This window comes from Phytophthora parasitica (assembly GCF_000247585.1).
Source record: "Phytophthora parasitica INRA-310 unplaced genomic scaffold supercont2.39, whole genome shotgun sequence".
NCBI classification, from domain to species: domain Eukaryota; phylum Oomycota; class Peronosporomycetes; order Peronosporales; family Peronosporaceae; genus Phytophthora; species Phytophthora nicotianae.
The window spans coordinates 346,594-360,328 of NW_008649025.1; the positions used below are offsets into that span (position 1 = coordinate 346,594).

Below are 13,735 nucleotides of genomic sequence, written 5' to 3' on the forward strand. Positions count from 1 at the left end.
GCTGATTGCAGAGTTCAACAGTGAGGAGTTGGGTGTCTTCTGGCCAGTTGACTACCGAGCCAGCATACCATTTGGCTTCGACGCAGGGCTCAACGCGAACGGGACTAGAGCTAGGCGCTAGCAATACAATTTAAATTGCGGGAATTTTTATTATTGTTGTTGTTAATATTGAAGTTTTTATTATTGCCCAACACTTCTTCCAATGCAATACAGAACTGAATTTTCGGACCTCTGGTTGTCACCAATGAGAACGGCAAAGGGAAGCTGGTTGATGATGCAACAGCATACTGAATGCCGATGTCTCCCACCGTAATGTAAAGTGCGTTCACGATCGCTCGCCGAATGGGATACGGGAGAATAGGAACACTGATTCGGAACTGGTGGATGCAAATAAAGGATTGCACAAACGTGGTGTAGGCATTGCGCAAGAAGAAGAGCGTATTGCCTGATACTCCATCAGCAGGATCCGCCAAGGGGAGAATGTCAGCCAACACAATCACGAGTATGCATGGTAGTGGAGTCACAATTAACACGGTGATGACATGCAACCAACTGGTGTTGCTCGCGTAATTGGAGAGTTCTAGCACTCGCTTGTTCGAGTATTTTCCATGCAGTTCAACCTGTAGGGACTCCCAAAGCTGAACGATGTGAGACCACATTGATGGCGATGTTGTGAAAACGAGGGGCGGATAGCATTATTTACAGGGCCAAATTTAGCTCCAAGGAACAAACGTGGCTAAACAAATTTGTTTACTAAGTGCTGAATTTTGTTGTTGCTAGTTTGAGCGCATAAAGTTGCACAGTACAGTACACAATCTGTACTATGACGATTATCATCGTGCATTCGTCACGAACATTCTTCTGGTGATCTCCTCAAGTGACAGGATCCGCTCTAGGTGTTCCCCGTCACAACCCCAAAAGACTCAAGCATAGTAATATCTTCTTTGTTGCGTTCAATGCCATCTCTACTTCGTGCTCCGGCCCTCGTCAAAGGCGATACAATTGCATTCGTGGCACCCGCATCAGGTCTTGCGGCTTTCGTGCCTCATCGTCTAACCAAAGCGTGTACGGAGCTCGAACGCCACGGTTTCCGTGTCGAGGTCTACCCCTCTGTTACTCTCAGAGCTCAAGACAACACCCAGTCTCACGGTGATACAGACGACGCTGCCGACCGAGCAGTATGCGCTGCGCACAGTTCTGCGGGTGCTGAGACGAGTTGATGCAGGCCTTCAGGGACCCAGCAGTAAAAGCTATTGTTTGTACTATTGGTGGTTTTACCTCGCACGAAATCTTGGAGTATCTCGATTTCGACGTCATTGCAGCGCACCCGAAGATCTTTTGTGGGTTCTCGGATATTACGACGCTCCATCTCGCATTGTACGCAAAGTCACAGCTTTGTAGCTTCTACGGGCCTGCTGCTATCGTCCAATTTGGAGAATTTCCCGAGCCATTACCGTACACCATGGCATCGTTCTTGAACGCAGTACAGTCGACGGATCCTCTTGGACAGGTGACACCGTCGACTGAGTGGACTGATGACAAGACGGCAAACTGGTTCACACGCGCTGATATCACGTATCAAGACATAATGAAACCCAACAAAGGTTACACATGGCTGCGGTCTGGTAGTGCTCAAGGGCCGATTATAGGAGGTTGTCTGCCCACGCTTCTCCTGGTGCGCGGTACCGAATATATGCCCGATCTACAAGACGCCATTCTACTGATTGAATCCCCCGAAGGAGCTCAATTTGACGAAGGCATATCGCTCTCAGACGTCAACGTCGCGCTTGGGTGGCTGAGGGCGGATGGCACGTTCGAGAAGATTCGCGGTCTAATTGTCGGCCGAGCCTTTGCGTTTTCTGAAGCACAGGTTGAGGAATTTCAGCGGCTTATCCGCCACCACACACGAGGCACAAGCTTCCCGATCCTTTACGGAGTGGACATCGGTCACACGAACCCGATCGCAACCATCCCACTTGGTTGTAAGGCAGAACTCGATGCGGTTACCAACTCGTTCAAAATTTTGGAGAGTGGAGTAGTTAAAAGGGGGTAAAACTCCACAAGCCATCATAAGCGAAGTCAACTCGCTAACGTTTTCCGTTGCGACTACATCTGCGCTTATGGTACTTGCGCATTAATACGCTTCCCAAAGAGATTCCTCGCATTTGTCCTTTCGAGCCATCCAAGAAACTAACACTTTAAAGAGGCGAAACACACTAAAACGGACATATCGGTGCTCAGATACGAAGTTGCCGGTCTGCACATCGAAAACCTGCCAGCAAACGCGTTTCGTGATCCCAAGGCAAGGGTCCGAAAGGAAACGGTTTTCACCGGATGCTGGAATGCTTTGAAATGTAGCAGGTCAATGGGATGACGGAATACTTCATGTATGTAGCAGTTCAAATGGGGTTGTAGTCGTGCATGAGATGACGCGGTATCCACAAGACGAATGCACCTTCTCATTACGTAGTACGGGATGCCACATTCGTTGCGGTCTTGAGCGATTGTTAAGAGTGATTCCACCCAGACAACGGGAGATGGCTAAGCGAACCATTCCAGTTTTTGCAGCTTCATCGTCAACTCCAATTCTTGGTCACCACTATGTCAGAGCCCATTACCGTCGAAACCCCGAAGGAAACCCCGCGCGTTGCGTACGCAATCCAGTTGGATGAAAAACTGAGTCCTGAAGTGGCTGTACCCTGTACTCCGCAAGGCAATGGCCCCAGCGCTTTCAAGCGAGTCAACGGCGACATCGTTCTGGGCATTGCAACTGGGTACTGGGCGACAAATTTCTTTGGTTGTTTCGACCACCTCGTACCCAACGCGTTGATGGCGACGCTGTGTCCGTGCGTATCAGTTGCGCAGATTACCAGTCGACTGGGCATGGTGCCGTACAGAACAGCGTTGCTGTTTTTCGCACTGCTCTGCAGCTTGGAGTTGGCCACCGTGGCGCTCACGATTGAGCAGTTGGTCTCCGTAGTAATTCTCGGACACAATGTGAGTTATCACTACTACCATGCGCACCGCCTCGAGGATGAACGACCAGCCATCAACGCCATTTTCCTGACCATTACATTGCTGACCCATTCAACCTTCGCCGCTGCATTGTGGATGATCCGCAAGCGTATCCGCTGCCAGTTCCAGATTCCAGGATCCAGCGCGAATGACTGCGTGTCCGCGACCTGCTGTCCGTGCTTCGCGACGGCGCAGATGGCCACGCACATCAAGAGCTACAAGCCTCGTTCGTGCACTTTCGGACCCGTTGACACGTTGCCTCGCTATCAGTGAGATCAAATCTTATGCGGATAGGATTCTGTTGCATATATATCCATGCACACGCGCTAGAAAGCGAGTCATACCATTAAGATGGCAACGATCGAAGTCGCCACTTCAACTTTGACGTAAAAACTACAATTATTGTCATCATTGCTTTTTCATGCAATATCAGATCACCATAATTGATTTTCAATTTTAAGAAAAATGTCATTTTTTTTACAATAACTGCGACGTGGTAGACTTCACTGTGAACCACACGTACGCCATCATGCTTGGCACACGTGCGCGCGCCGCGTCCGGACTGCTAGCGGTTTACAGGCGTGCTTTCAGCTTATCTCCAGGCACTAGTCTTCTGCACCAGCGTCTTGCGCGTCGATGGAGCTCCTCAGCGCCGCTCACCGCTCAGAACTCGAGCCAGGAGGACGCCGCGCACGTCGCCGCCATCCGCAACATCGGTATCCTAGCGCATATCGACGCCGGCAAGACCACGACGACTGAGCGCATGCTTTTCTACTCCGGAGCCATTCGGCGCATGGGAGAAGTGCACGATGGTGACGCCACTATGGACTTTATGCCGCAGGAGCGCGAGCGTGGCATCACGATCGGTGCCGCAGCCATCAGCTTCCCATGGCGCGAGCACCACATCAATCTGATCGACACGCCGGGACACGTGGACTTTACCATTGAGGTGGAACGAGCTGTGCGCGTTCTGGATGGCGCTGTGGCCGTGCTGGACGGTGTTGCCGGCGTGGAGGCGCAGACCGAGACGGTCTGGGAGCAGGCAGACAGGTACAAAGTGCCGCGCATCGCCTTCGTTAATAAACTGGACCGCGAAGGCGCCAGCTTCGCCAGGTCCTGTGAGTCTATTGAGACGAGATTCGGCGTACAGACCCTGTGCGTGCAGCTTCCTGTCGGCGAGGAAGCGGAGTTCGAAGGATTGTTGGACCTGGTGGACATGCAACTGGTTAAATGGACGGACAAGGAAGGCGAACAGGTTCAGCGACTGCCGCTGTTGTCCTCAGCAGGTGGCAAAATGGCTGAGCTGTATACAAAGGCGGTGGAAGGGCGTCAGACGCTGATCGAGCGAGCTTCAAACTTCGACGATGAGCTGGGCGAACTGTTCTTGATGGAGGAGGAGATCGATAACAAGACGCTTAAGGCGGCGCTGCGACGGATTACGGTACAGCGAGACATGGCGTCGCAGGTCGTAGTTACGCTGTGTGGTAGTGCGCTGAAGAATAAGGGCGTGCAGCCGCTGTTAGATGCGGTAGTGGACTATTTGCCGTCGCCTCTGGACTTGGCTCCGTTCGTAGCACACGCAGTGATTGGCGGCAAGAAGACTCGTGGCCAAGGAGCAGAGAACAAGGTGGTGCAGTTGCAGCCATCTTCCAGCGAGCCGCTGTGCGCGCTCGCCTTCAAGGTGCAGCACGACCGTCAGCGTGGTCTCGTGGTATTTTTTCGTGTATATTCTGGCGTTTTGAATGCTAAGTCACAGCTCATCAACGCCTCTCGTGGCGGTACGAAGGAAAGACTGACGAGACTCATGCACGTGGCTGCTGACGACCAGGAGGCCGTGGAATTCATCTCAGCCGGTCACATCGGCGCTGCTGTCGGCCTGAAGCACACGTTCACGGGCGACACGCTTGTGAGTGCCAAGGACGTCGCCCACCCACTGGTTCTGCCTGGCGTGCAGATCCCCAAGCCTGTTTTCACGTGCTCTATTGAAGCCGAGTCGTCTGCGAAGCAGAAAGATCTGGACGCGGCACTGGAGAACTTGCAACGAGAGGACCCGAGCTTTGTGGTGACTGTGGACGAGGAGACAGGTCAAACTCTCATGTCTGGTATGGGCGAACTGCACCTGGACATCATCAAAGAACGTCTTCGTAGTGACTACAAGCTCGAACCTTCTATCGGTGCCATGCGTGTAGCGTATCTGGAGAGCATCACGAACTCTGTTGAATTGCCGTACACACACGACGTCATGCTGGGCACTGATCGTCACTTCGCCAAGCTTACACTCCACGTGGATCCGCAGCTTGAGCATCAAGACGAGAGTCTAGAAGAAGAGGAAGAAGAGGATGGAAACAACAGCAACATGGTGCAATGGAAGAATAAGGGCGCGAACAAGATGCCTCATGCCTTCGCTCTGGCGATTGAGGAGGGCCTTCAGGCTGGTTTAAGTCGTGGAGTATTGACTCCGAACCGTGTTGCGTACGTGAAGGTGACTGTGGACGAGGCGGACTGCGAATGGGACTCGGACTCGAGTGCTGCTTCGTTCCGTGCAGCTGCTGCGTTGGCGCTTAAGGAGGCACTTAAGGAAGCCGAACCAGTTATCTTGGAGCCGATGATGAAGCTCGAAGTGCGCTCTCCTGACCGCTGTGTCGGTGATGTCCTTGCTGACTTGAGCTCACAGAGACGTGCACACATCCAGGAGGTGGGTTCTGCTATGGCTGGAGAAGGTGGCGGGTCTATGGCCAACCAAGGGCGCTCGATTGTGCACGCTAACGTGCCGTTAGCTCACATGGTGGGGTATGCTACGTTGCTACGCTCCAAGACGCAAGGAGAAGCCTCGTTCGCTATGCAGTTCTTACGCTACGTTGAGGTTGACCCAGCTACTCGTGACCGCCTGACTGGTAACCTTCGGAAAGCGCCACCAACATTCGAGTCATCCACTGCGGATGAATAAGGTGAGACATAATAGAGTTTGTTTATCAAGACCTGCTTATCCCTCTTGGTAAAAATTCCAGACGCAAATGCACGAATCTGCGCCTACAGACACGAGTTGGCGCTCGTCCGGACTCCACGCCAGCGCATTCACAGTGTTCGAATGACCGCGCGCCGACGCCAGCAGCGCAGAAGACCCAACGTCGAAGAGTTTGACCTCGCAGTCCTCTCCACACGTAGCGATGAATCGACCTGACGGAGATACTTGCGCGCAAGTAACTTTTAGTCTGCTGGAGTCCACGATGAACTGGACAGGATCAGGCTCGTCGCAGTCCCAGAAGAGCAGTCGTCCATCCGCTCCTGCTGTTACGATCTCCGTCTCGCTGTCTACTCTCTGCGTGATACCGTGGAAAGCTCCCTCTCGAACTTGTTGCGCCACGATACGTCGAGCTCCTTTGAGGTCGTAAATGAACAAAGCTTTGTCTACTCCGCAAGAGTGAACGCGGTGTGGTAACTTGACGTCGACGAGTACACCGGTGACTGCGCGTTTGTGTTCGTGAAATTGAAGGACCAATTCTCGAGTAGCAAAAGACCAAATGCTCACGCCGCCGTCACTAGCTCCACTCACAATATATTGAGCACTACAAGCCACAGCAGTCACTTCTCCTCGATGAGCTGTTGCAATGTGCCATTTGGGCTGTGCCGTGGCCGCATCATACGCTCGTAACCAGCCATCGACCCAACCCGAGACTATTAGTCCTGAATGTGTAGAGCTCTTCGTGATGGCAATGCACAGGCCTGCTACTGCCTCGGTAGTCATGCACTTGAGATGATACGTGGATAAATTCCACAAGCGAATACTCCCGTCGACAGAAATGGTTGCGAACTCTTCACTCGAATCACCAAAGGCACAACTTGTGACTGACCCTAAATGACTGCTTGCTAACTCGGAAATTACGAGAGTATTGGCAACCACGTGATACATTTTACCAGCTGAGGTTCCAGCGAAGAGCTGAGCTCCTCCAGGACTAATTGAGATGCTGGTGATGCCACCGACAAGCTGCACTTGACCCACGAGGTTCCAGTCGGAGTCACGACCCACAAGCTTCTTGAGAACGCCATCGCCCGCGCCTACGTACACATACCCGGTATCTCCACAAGCTGCGACACTGTGCACGCCGTTCCTAACAATTGGCACGGCGTTGCGGTAGACTAGAGACTCTGTGTTGAAAACGACCAGCTCCCCGGCTGTAGTTCCAGATAGAACGTCCGTGCGTGTTTGAGTGATTGCAGCGCAGAGATACGTGCGAGCGATCCCCACGTTTGGCATTGAATAAGTGGAGACTTCGAGACGATATTGCATGGCTGCGATGTCGTAGGCTAACTCGCCGTGCAAAAGTTGGCTGGAATGTGCAAACGCGAGCGAATATTTAGGACGTCGGCACTTTTCGTCCATTTTACCCCAGGTCAGAACAGTAACTGGAGTGGGGAAAGATTTGGTAAGCACCAACTCGGACGTCTACAAGGCAACAAATACAAAGTGAACAATTCTATCCAGCTATTAAACAATCTACGAATGGCAGCGTACTCGCATATCCCAGAGGATGACCCGGCAGTCTTCGGACGACGCAGCAAGGAAGTGGTCATCAGGCGAGAAGGCCATTTGCAGTACGGGGCGGAAGAAACCCTCGAGTCGGTAGCGTTCCCGTCCAGACGCGAGATCCCAGATGACAATAAACGCTCCACTGCGATCTGTTCGTCCGGAGTGAGGAGGCATTTGTGCTGATGCTAGGAAAATGCCTGTACTGGACAAACTCATCACGTTGATCTCCTCCTCGTGCGCACACAGCAGTTCCTGGCTTTGTGAGTCGCAGATCTTGCCAATCACCACCGCGGAACCCATGCTGCATCGGCACAACAATTAGCTTGCTTTGTTGACCCACCACGCAATAGATACGTACCAGGTGATGTAGCTGTCCGGGTCTATAGGATGCGCGTGGATGGTATTCTTGCCCTTGCCCGTGTACCCGCTGAGGTGTTCCAGCTCAATCGTGAGTCTTGAATAATCAGAACGTTCCTGTTGCACCTGATTATCCCCAGAGGCGTAGATATTGTCGTGGTCATTGCGATAACGTTCTTGTGACGAGGTAGCTCGGTATTCGTAGTTGCTGCAGGCTGAGGGAGGAGCCTTAGCATACCTGTCGCTAGCTAAACTCTGTGCATTGGGAGCGAACAGCTCTGGGTCAATGCCTCGACTCTGGTGGCGTGACATTGTGTCAATGCACATGAAAGGGTGCGTCGCTTCAAGATCGAAACAGCCGCTTGACCATGATGAATAGTTTTGACAGATAGAGTAAATGACATGGTAGACTTTTGTGGAAAGCCGGTGCAAAAATAGGATCCCAATTTACACACACAAAAATACATGCAACGGATGTTATTGTGTTGCACAATGAAGTTTTTCTCACGGAATGTGTATGCAGGCACGTTGCCAGAATGCAGCTTTGGACTGTATCCAAAGCTTTGAACAATGTTGCTCGGCGTCCATTCAGCAAGGTTGGGAAATCAGGTCGGTTGCATCAAAGCGTTCCGTCCCAAATCACAAATTCACAAAACACCATGTTTACACAACGCACATCTTTTTCTCCAATCGTATCTCGCTGATTTGTGTTCTCTCCAATCGCAGATCGGTTTAATAATCTGAGAAAAATAGTCACCAACACAAAAATTAGAAGGCCTTTTTTTTCGCCCTATACCTCGCGAACGAGAACAAACGACGATCAGCCGTAAAGCAAGGAAAGCCCCTGGGACGCGCTGTGCTGCGCGGGGTGGTAGCTCGTCTTTCAGAGCCCCTCAGGACGCGTCGCGCGCTTCTACTTAAGGAGGAGACGTCGCTGCATCTTCCCATCCAAGTGCGAGTCGCTTACGTTTTCTACAGCCGGCGTCATCTGCCCGCGTAGGTCACCTGGATCTCCGACCATCTAGACACCGCGGAGCCTTAATTAATTCGCCACACAGCGCCATGCTGCGCGCCAAACACATGGGATTTAAGAGCGTACGTCGCGTAGAGGTGAAAGCTGAGACTACGACGCCTGGAGAGCTGCGCGCCACCACAGACGCGTCGGGCGCCCGTGTCAGCGCCTCACGCGGTCGTCGCACGCTACCGAAGCTCGAGTTCACAGTAGACGAGGAAGGTGCCGTGCTGCACGGGCCGCAACGCGGGTCATACCCGTTCTATGCCTCGTCGAGCAGCAACCCAAACGCCGTCACACAGACCGACGCGCCGTTCCACACGGCGCTGGAACGGGACCTGGCCGCCAGTTTCCAGGCGCTACACATGCGTGACTTCCCGTCACCACCTAATAACCAAGAGGACGAAGCTGCAGAGCAGGAAATGGAGCAACAGAACGAACAGGAACGGACAGCTGTACCTGCGCAGATGAAGGAGTGCGTGCTGAACGACACGCGCGCCACGACACTGGCACTGAAATATGACAATTCGGTGGGCAAATTTGTTTGCGGGTCGTCCATCGAACGGTTCTCGGGCCACACGGGAGTGTGCAGAGTACTGGGCAGTAAGAAATACCCCGTTACTGGCCACAGTTTGAGACTGGGCGATCTATTGAGGATCGGATCCGTCGGCCTCGTCGTCTGTGAACTGAACCGCACAAATAGCGAGGAAACAGAGGAATCCCTGACCAACGAGCAGTACGAGTACCTTAAGGAGAATTATCTTAGTCTCCCGTTGCAACAAACGTTCCATCCGACAGAAAGATCGCCCGACATGGAGGACAGTGGAGAACACGACGATGATAAGGCCATGCGCGTCGGAGGAGACACATCAGATGAAGGCGAATCGGAGGAAGATAAGGACAGAAAAGCAGCCAGAAGATCCAGTGGAGAGGGAGAAGACAGCGCCGATACGCGACACAATAATTTGCCACTTGGAGTGGCCGGCACGACCGGCAAAAAGTTCTGCTACATTTGCTACGATGGAGACGAAGACCCGGATAATAACCCACTGGTTGCGCCTTGCCACTGCAAAGGAGACACGAAATACGTCCATCTGGACTGTCTGCAGCGCTGGAATAACAATTTGGACGCGGATGGGACCAATCCGAATCAGAAAGTGTGCGCCGTTACCAATACCGACGGCCTGGATGTGTGCAGCATTTGCAAGGCGACATACTTGACGAGCGTTCGACTAGATGACGGCCGTGTGGTGTCGCTTTTGGCTAAGAAGCTGGCACCGCCTTACGTGACGTTCGCGGTCGTCACGCAACACGAGACGCGGAATCGATCGACGGCGCTGACGAACACGCGCTTCCAATTGAGCTTCGCGAAGTATGTTTGCATGGATGGTTTTTTACATTGGAAGATACTAACGCTGCTGTTGTTGCTATCTGTTTAGTATGCCGCGGAACCAGCAATTTCTGACGATTGGCCGGTCGACCACGAACAACATGACGCTGCGTTACCGAACGGTATCCCAACTCCACGCGAAGGTTAAATTCCAGGATGTAAGTGGCGACGATATGGTCTAATGTTGGTGCAGTTGATTAATTTTTGTGCTGTTAGAACCATTTCGTGCTCTATGATGCTGCAAGTTCGAATGGCACGATGCTGTTTCTGAGCAAACCGTTGGAATTGGAGTGGGGGAAGCCGATGCACGTGAAGATTGGACGCACTATCCTGACGATGAAGGCGAAGAAAAAGTGGAAATGGGCAGGAACTGGCTCTGGAGACGAAGAAGAAGAGGAAATGGGACGCGTATCTTCGCCTCGTATCAACGGAGCATCCGATCATCGTCTTTCAAGCCCCAACTCAGCAGCGAGGGGCAGTGGATTTGATATGAGTCGTAGCAGTACCATTAACGACCCGAGCGCTGAGCTAGTGGCTCCGTATTCAGGACAACTACCACGGACATACACGGCGCCCAACGTGCTGAGCTCCCGGTTGAACCGTAGCGTGCTGTCCAACTCGTTGCATTCTAGACCATCACGCCAGCGTTCACTGTCGAGCACTGGTCCTGTGATGCGTGGAGAGCGCGCTGACGCCTTGTCAGCGTTCCACATCGACGAGCTGGAGCCCGATGAGTCGGATACATTCGCCACACAAGATGTTCGAGACCCGGAGCTGCTTGCTGCGTCCTCGATGAGTTTCCGCGATTTCGCCGCCGAGAATGCGTCGCCCTCATTGACATCTCAGCTCGCTGGTGAAGGTAGCGTCGGTACAGACGCTTATGGTCCGACACGGGAGCTGCCAGTGCAGCGGCGCGGACTGTACGACTTGGTGGACTCGTTGTCTGAACGCGGTGCGAGTCCCATTGTGTCGACGCTGAGTCCTGCTCCGCGGCAAGAGTAACAACTGGGTTGGTGTTGTTGCCGTTTCTCTTCCCTTAGCCTCTGGCTGATGGCTACGGCTTTCTACTCGTATATTTAACCACAGAAGGATCGGCAGGAGCACCACACGTAAACCACCTCAAAAGACTGTGCACATTGCATATTGCTCATTTTGCTCATTTATTACTGCAGTATTTCAATGTTTGATGGCGTCGTAGCTAAAACGAACGCCGAGAGCCTTAAAAACTAAACGAGAAGTTACGTTTTAGAGTAGTTGAGCGTGTTAACACGTCAACATCGAAAACGTATCCGATCGACATCCATAGTTTGCCCGCAAACACGTGTAGTACTACTACGTAGTCAGATACAATTAATTTTTTTAGTCACTGCCTTTTAACGAAGTCGCGTCCCACGACAACTTCTTTCGGGATCATACTCAACACCGAGCACAATGATCTTCACCTCGCACTCATCGAACAGGGAATCTGATCCTGAAGAGCTGGCTCGTTCTAGCGCAGCAATAACCTCTAAAACATCCTTCTTGAAGCCGGAAATTTCTGCAGGTCACATTCTGGGACAACAAAGCACATTTCGATCACCTTGAACGGTTCCAGACTCGCCTCCGCAGCCAGTCTGCTCAAGACTTCAATACAGTAGAAGTGATTGAAGTTCTTATGAAGTTGATCCCGCGTCATCTGAACAAACCGCGCTAGGTTGCGCTCCGTATCGATAAAAACGGCATCATAGCCATCCTTGTTCCAGCCATCCAAGTCTGTTTTTTTTCTTCTCATGATGCTGATCCACCAGATAACTACCGATCGGGAGTGCTGGATCGAAATAAATGACGTAGGATATCTGCCATTTCTTTCGCTCTGTTTCCCCTTTTCTTTTACAGTGAATGCCATTGTGAGTTAGCTCTGAAAAGAACCACGATTCAAAGTTGTAGCTGTCGCTGGAAGAATTGACTCCGTTGAGGATTGAGAGGTAATTCAGTAGATCAGATCCCAGTTTAATTACCAGTGCGCGCATTACAAGCTGCTCATGAGCTGATGCTCATCGAACCAATCTCTTCTGGGATAAATAGCTAACAATTCGGTCGTTGCCCTAGAGCTTCGGTACAAGTCCCGATATCTATCACCACACTGATTGCAAATTCTAGAAAATCCATGACCCTTTGCGCTGTGAAGTCGAACATCATCCTCGCACTTCGACCAGCCACGAAGTATTTCTCTTGCACTCTCTTGATTCGCTTTGTAGCCTCTGATTCCACGTTACCGGGTTTTTCACGATACGGTGGTAGCATGGCCTCAACACTGTGGAAAAATGGGTCATGACAAATTGCCATTTCATAATCCTGTTGCGTCCAAGAATACATGTTGAATTGACTCACTCCTCATGGCTTGCTTGGAATCCAGATCAATACTTTCTGCAGATATACTTGAAGTATCAACTTTTACGGCATTCTGTTTCCCAACTTCTTCCACTGAGTCTTTAATCAATTCAGTCGGATTAACCGTAAACGATTGTCTCGGACCGTCCACCGTCTCTGGTATAACGTCATAGTCTGGAAAATGGTACTCCTTACCCACTGTCGCCATGGAAGTAACACAAACCAGACGATATAACTCATAATTGTCTTTTTGCCAGTTCATGCATATATCCAAAGCGCGTTCCACCTCTTTTAGGTTGACGGCATACCCATCCAAAAGCACAAACGTTTCTCTAACGGAAGAGATCGAGTTCAACATCTCAGGGAGGGAGTTTTTGATACAGATACGGCTAATAACACAAACGCTTTTGGTGCCGTTTGCGCTGGTGCCTTGTAGCCATACGCAAGTGAACTCCTTACTCACTCGTGAATAATGGATCCAAAGAACATCCCACAAGGTAGGATCGAGTGTGTAAGCGAACGTCAGTGCTCCACACGCTCCACACGATTTTTCCAATACCCGGCGGACCGTAGATCCATAATAGCGAGTACGTTTGAATCGAGCATCGAATGATCTCGTTCCATTGGTCTTTGAGTGATCGCCGACGGTACAGAATCAACCGCATGTTATTGCGTCGGCCAATTCCAGTCCCAAGGACGCAAGACATGGGTATTAAGATAAGTTGTTCGTCGTCTTGAACGGAAATTCTGACACGTGGTGTTGGAGCAGACCATTTAATGGGAGTTAGTTCATGGCTAAGTTTTTGTCGTTTCCATGGTCGACGTACTTCCACGATAATGGGATTGTCTGGGTCTTCTCCAAATCCAATCAAATTATCCACTAAACGAAGAAATGAACGAACCTCCTGGTTGTACACGTCGCTGCTCGCGTAATATCGAAGGTTGGTAGCGACCACGTTCTTGGGAAGAATAGGAGGTGTAATATTGAATATAGCATTCTCCAGATCTTTAACGTTTCTATCGCGAGTAAGTGGAACCCATTCGACTCTGGTGTCTGGAAATT

At 51.4% G+C, this 13,735-nt stretch overlaps 6 protein-coding genes across 6 annotated transcripts; 4 read left to right on the forward strand and 2 right to left on the reverse strand.

Annotated features, from left to right (window-relative positions):
• Nucleotides 1-1,219: 1,219 nt before the first annotated feature.
• On the forward strand, nt 1,220-2,053 carry PPTG_14312 (hypothetical protein; the record flags this gene model as incomplete). Its single annotated transcript, XM_008910892.1, has 1 exon — nt 1,220-2,053. The coding sequence occupies one exon, from the start codon at nt 1,220-1,222 to the stop codon at nt 2,051-2,053; it is 834 nt and encodes a 277-aa protein (XP_008909140.1).
• A 548-nt stretch (nt 2,054-2,601) lies between these two features.
• On the forward strand, nt 2,602-3,288 carry PPTG_14313 (hypothetical protein; the record flags this gene model as incomplete). The annotated part of the gene is made up of 1 exon (XM_008910893.1): nt 2,602-3,288. One exon carries the CDS (start codon nt 2,602-2,604, stop codon nt 3,286-3,288), a length of 687 nt encoding a protein of 228 aa, XP_008909141.1.
• A 228-nt stretch (nt 3,289-3,516) lies between these two features.
• Nucleotides 3,517-7,620, forward strand: PPTG_14314 (translation elongation factor G). Its single transcript, XM_008910894.1, has one exon. It carries the CDS (start codon nt 3,545-3,547, stop codon nt 5,960-5,962), a length of 2,418 nt encoding a protein of 805 aa, XP_008909142.1. The 5' UTR covers nt 3,517-3,544; the 3' UTR covers nt 5,963-7,620.
• PPTG_14315 (hypothetical protein) lies at nt 5,963-8,212 on the reverse strand (the record flags this gene model as incomplete). The annotated part of the gene is made up of 3 exons (XM_008910895.1): nt 5,963-7,459; nt 7,529-7,844; nt 7,902-8,212. 3 exons carry the CDS (start codon nt 8,210-8,212, stop codon nt 5,999-6,001), a joined length of 2,088 nt encoding a protein of 695 aa, XP_008909143.1. The 3' UTR covers nt 5,963-5,998.
• Nucleotides 8,213-8,703: 491 nt separating this feature from the next.
• Nucleotides 8,704-11,695, forward strand: PPTG_14316 (hypothetical protein). Its single transcript, XM_008910896.1, has 3 exons — nt 8,704-10,284; nt 10,352-10,460; nt 10,519-11,695. Exons 1-3 carry the CDS (start codon nt 8,963-8,965, stop codon nt 11,302-11,304), a joined length of 2,217 nt encoding a protein of 738 aa, XP_008909144.1. The 5' UTR covers nt 8,704-8,962; the 3' UTR covers nt 11,305-11,695.
• Nucleotides 11,696-12,628: 933 nt separating this feature from the next.
• On the reverse strand, nt 12,629-13,015 carry PPTG_23479 (hypothetical protein; the record flags this gene model as incomplete). Its single annotated transcript, XM_008910897.1, has 1 exon — nt 12,629-13,015. Exon 1 carries the CDS (start codon nt 12,932-12,934, stop codon nt 12,629-12,631), a length of 306 nt encoding a protein of 101 aa, XP_008909145.1. The 5' UTR covers nt 12,935-13,015.
• Between the last annotated feature and the right edge of the window lie 720 nt (nt 13,016-13,735).

Excerpts from the sequence above, each read along its gene's own strand:
- PPTG_14314 (XM_008910894.1), top strand. The coding sequence starts at position 3,545 with ATGCTTGGCACACGTGCGCGCGCCGCGTCCGGACTGCTAGCGGTTTAC.
- PPTG_14316 (XM_008910896.1), top strand. The coding sequence starts at position 8,963 with ATGCTGCGCGCCAAACACATGGGATTTAAGAGCGTACGTCGCGTAGAG. Across the intron at positions 10,285-10,351 it reads TTCCAATTGAGCTTCGCGAA|TATGCCGCGGAACCAGCAAT; the intron begins GTATGTTTGCAT and ends CTATCTGTTTAG. Across the intron at positions 10,461-10,518 it reads CGAAGGTTAAATTCCAGGAT|AACCATTTCGTGCTCTATGA; the intron begins GTAAGTGGCGAC and ends TTGTGCTGTTAG.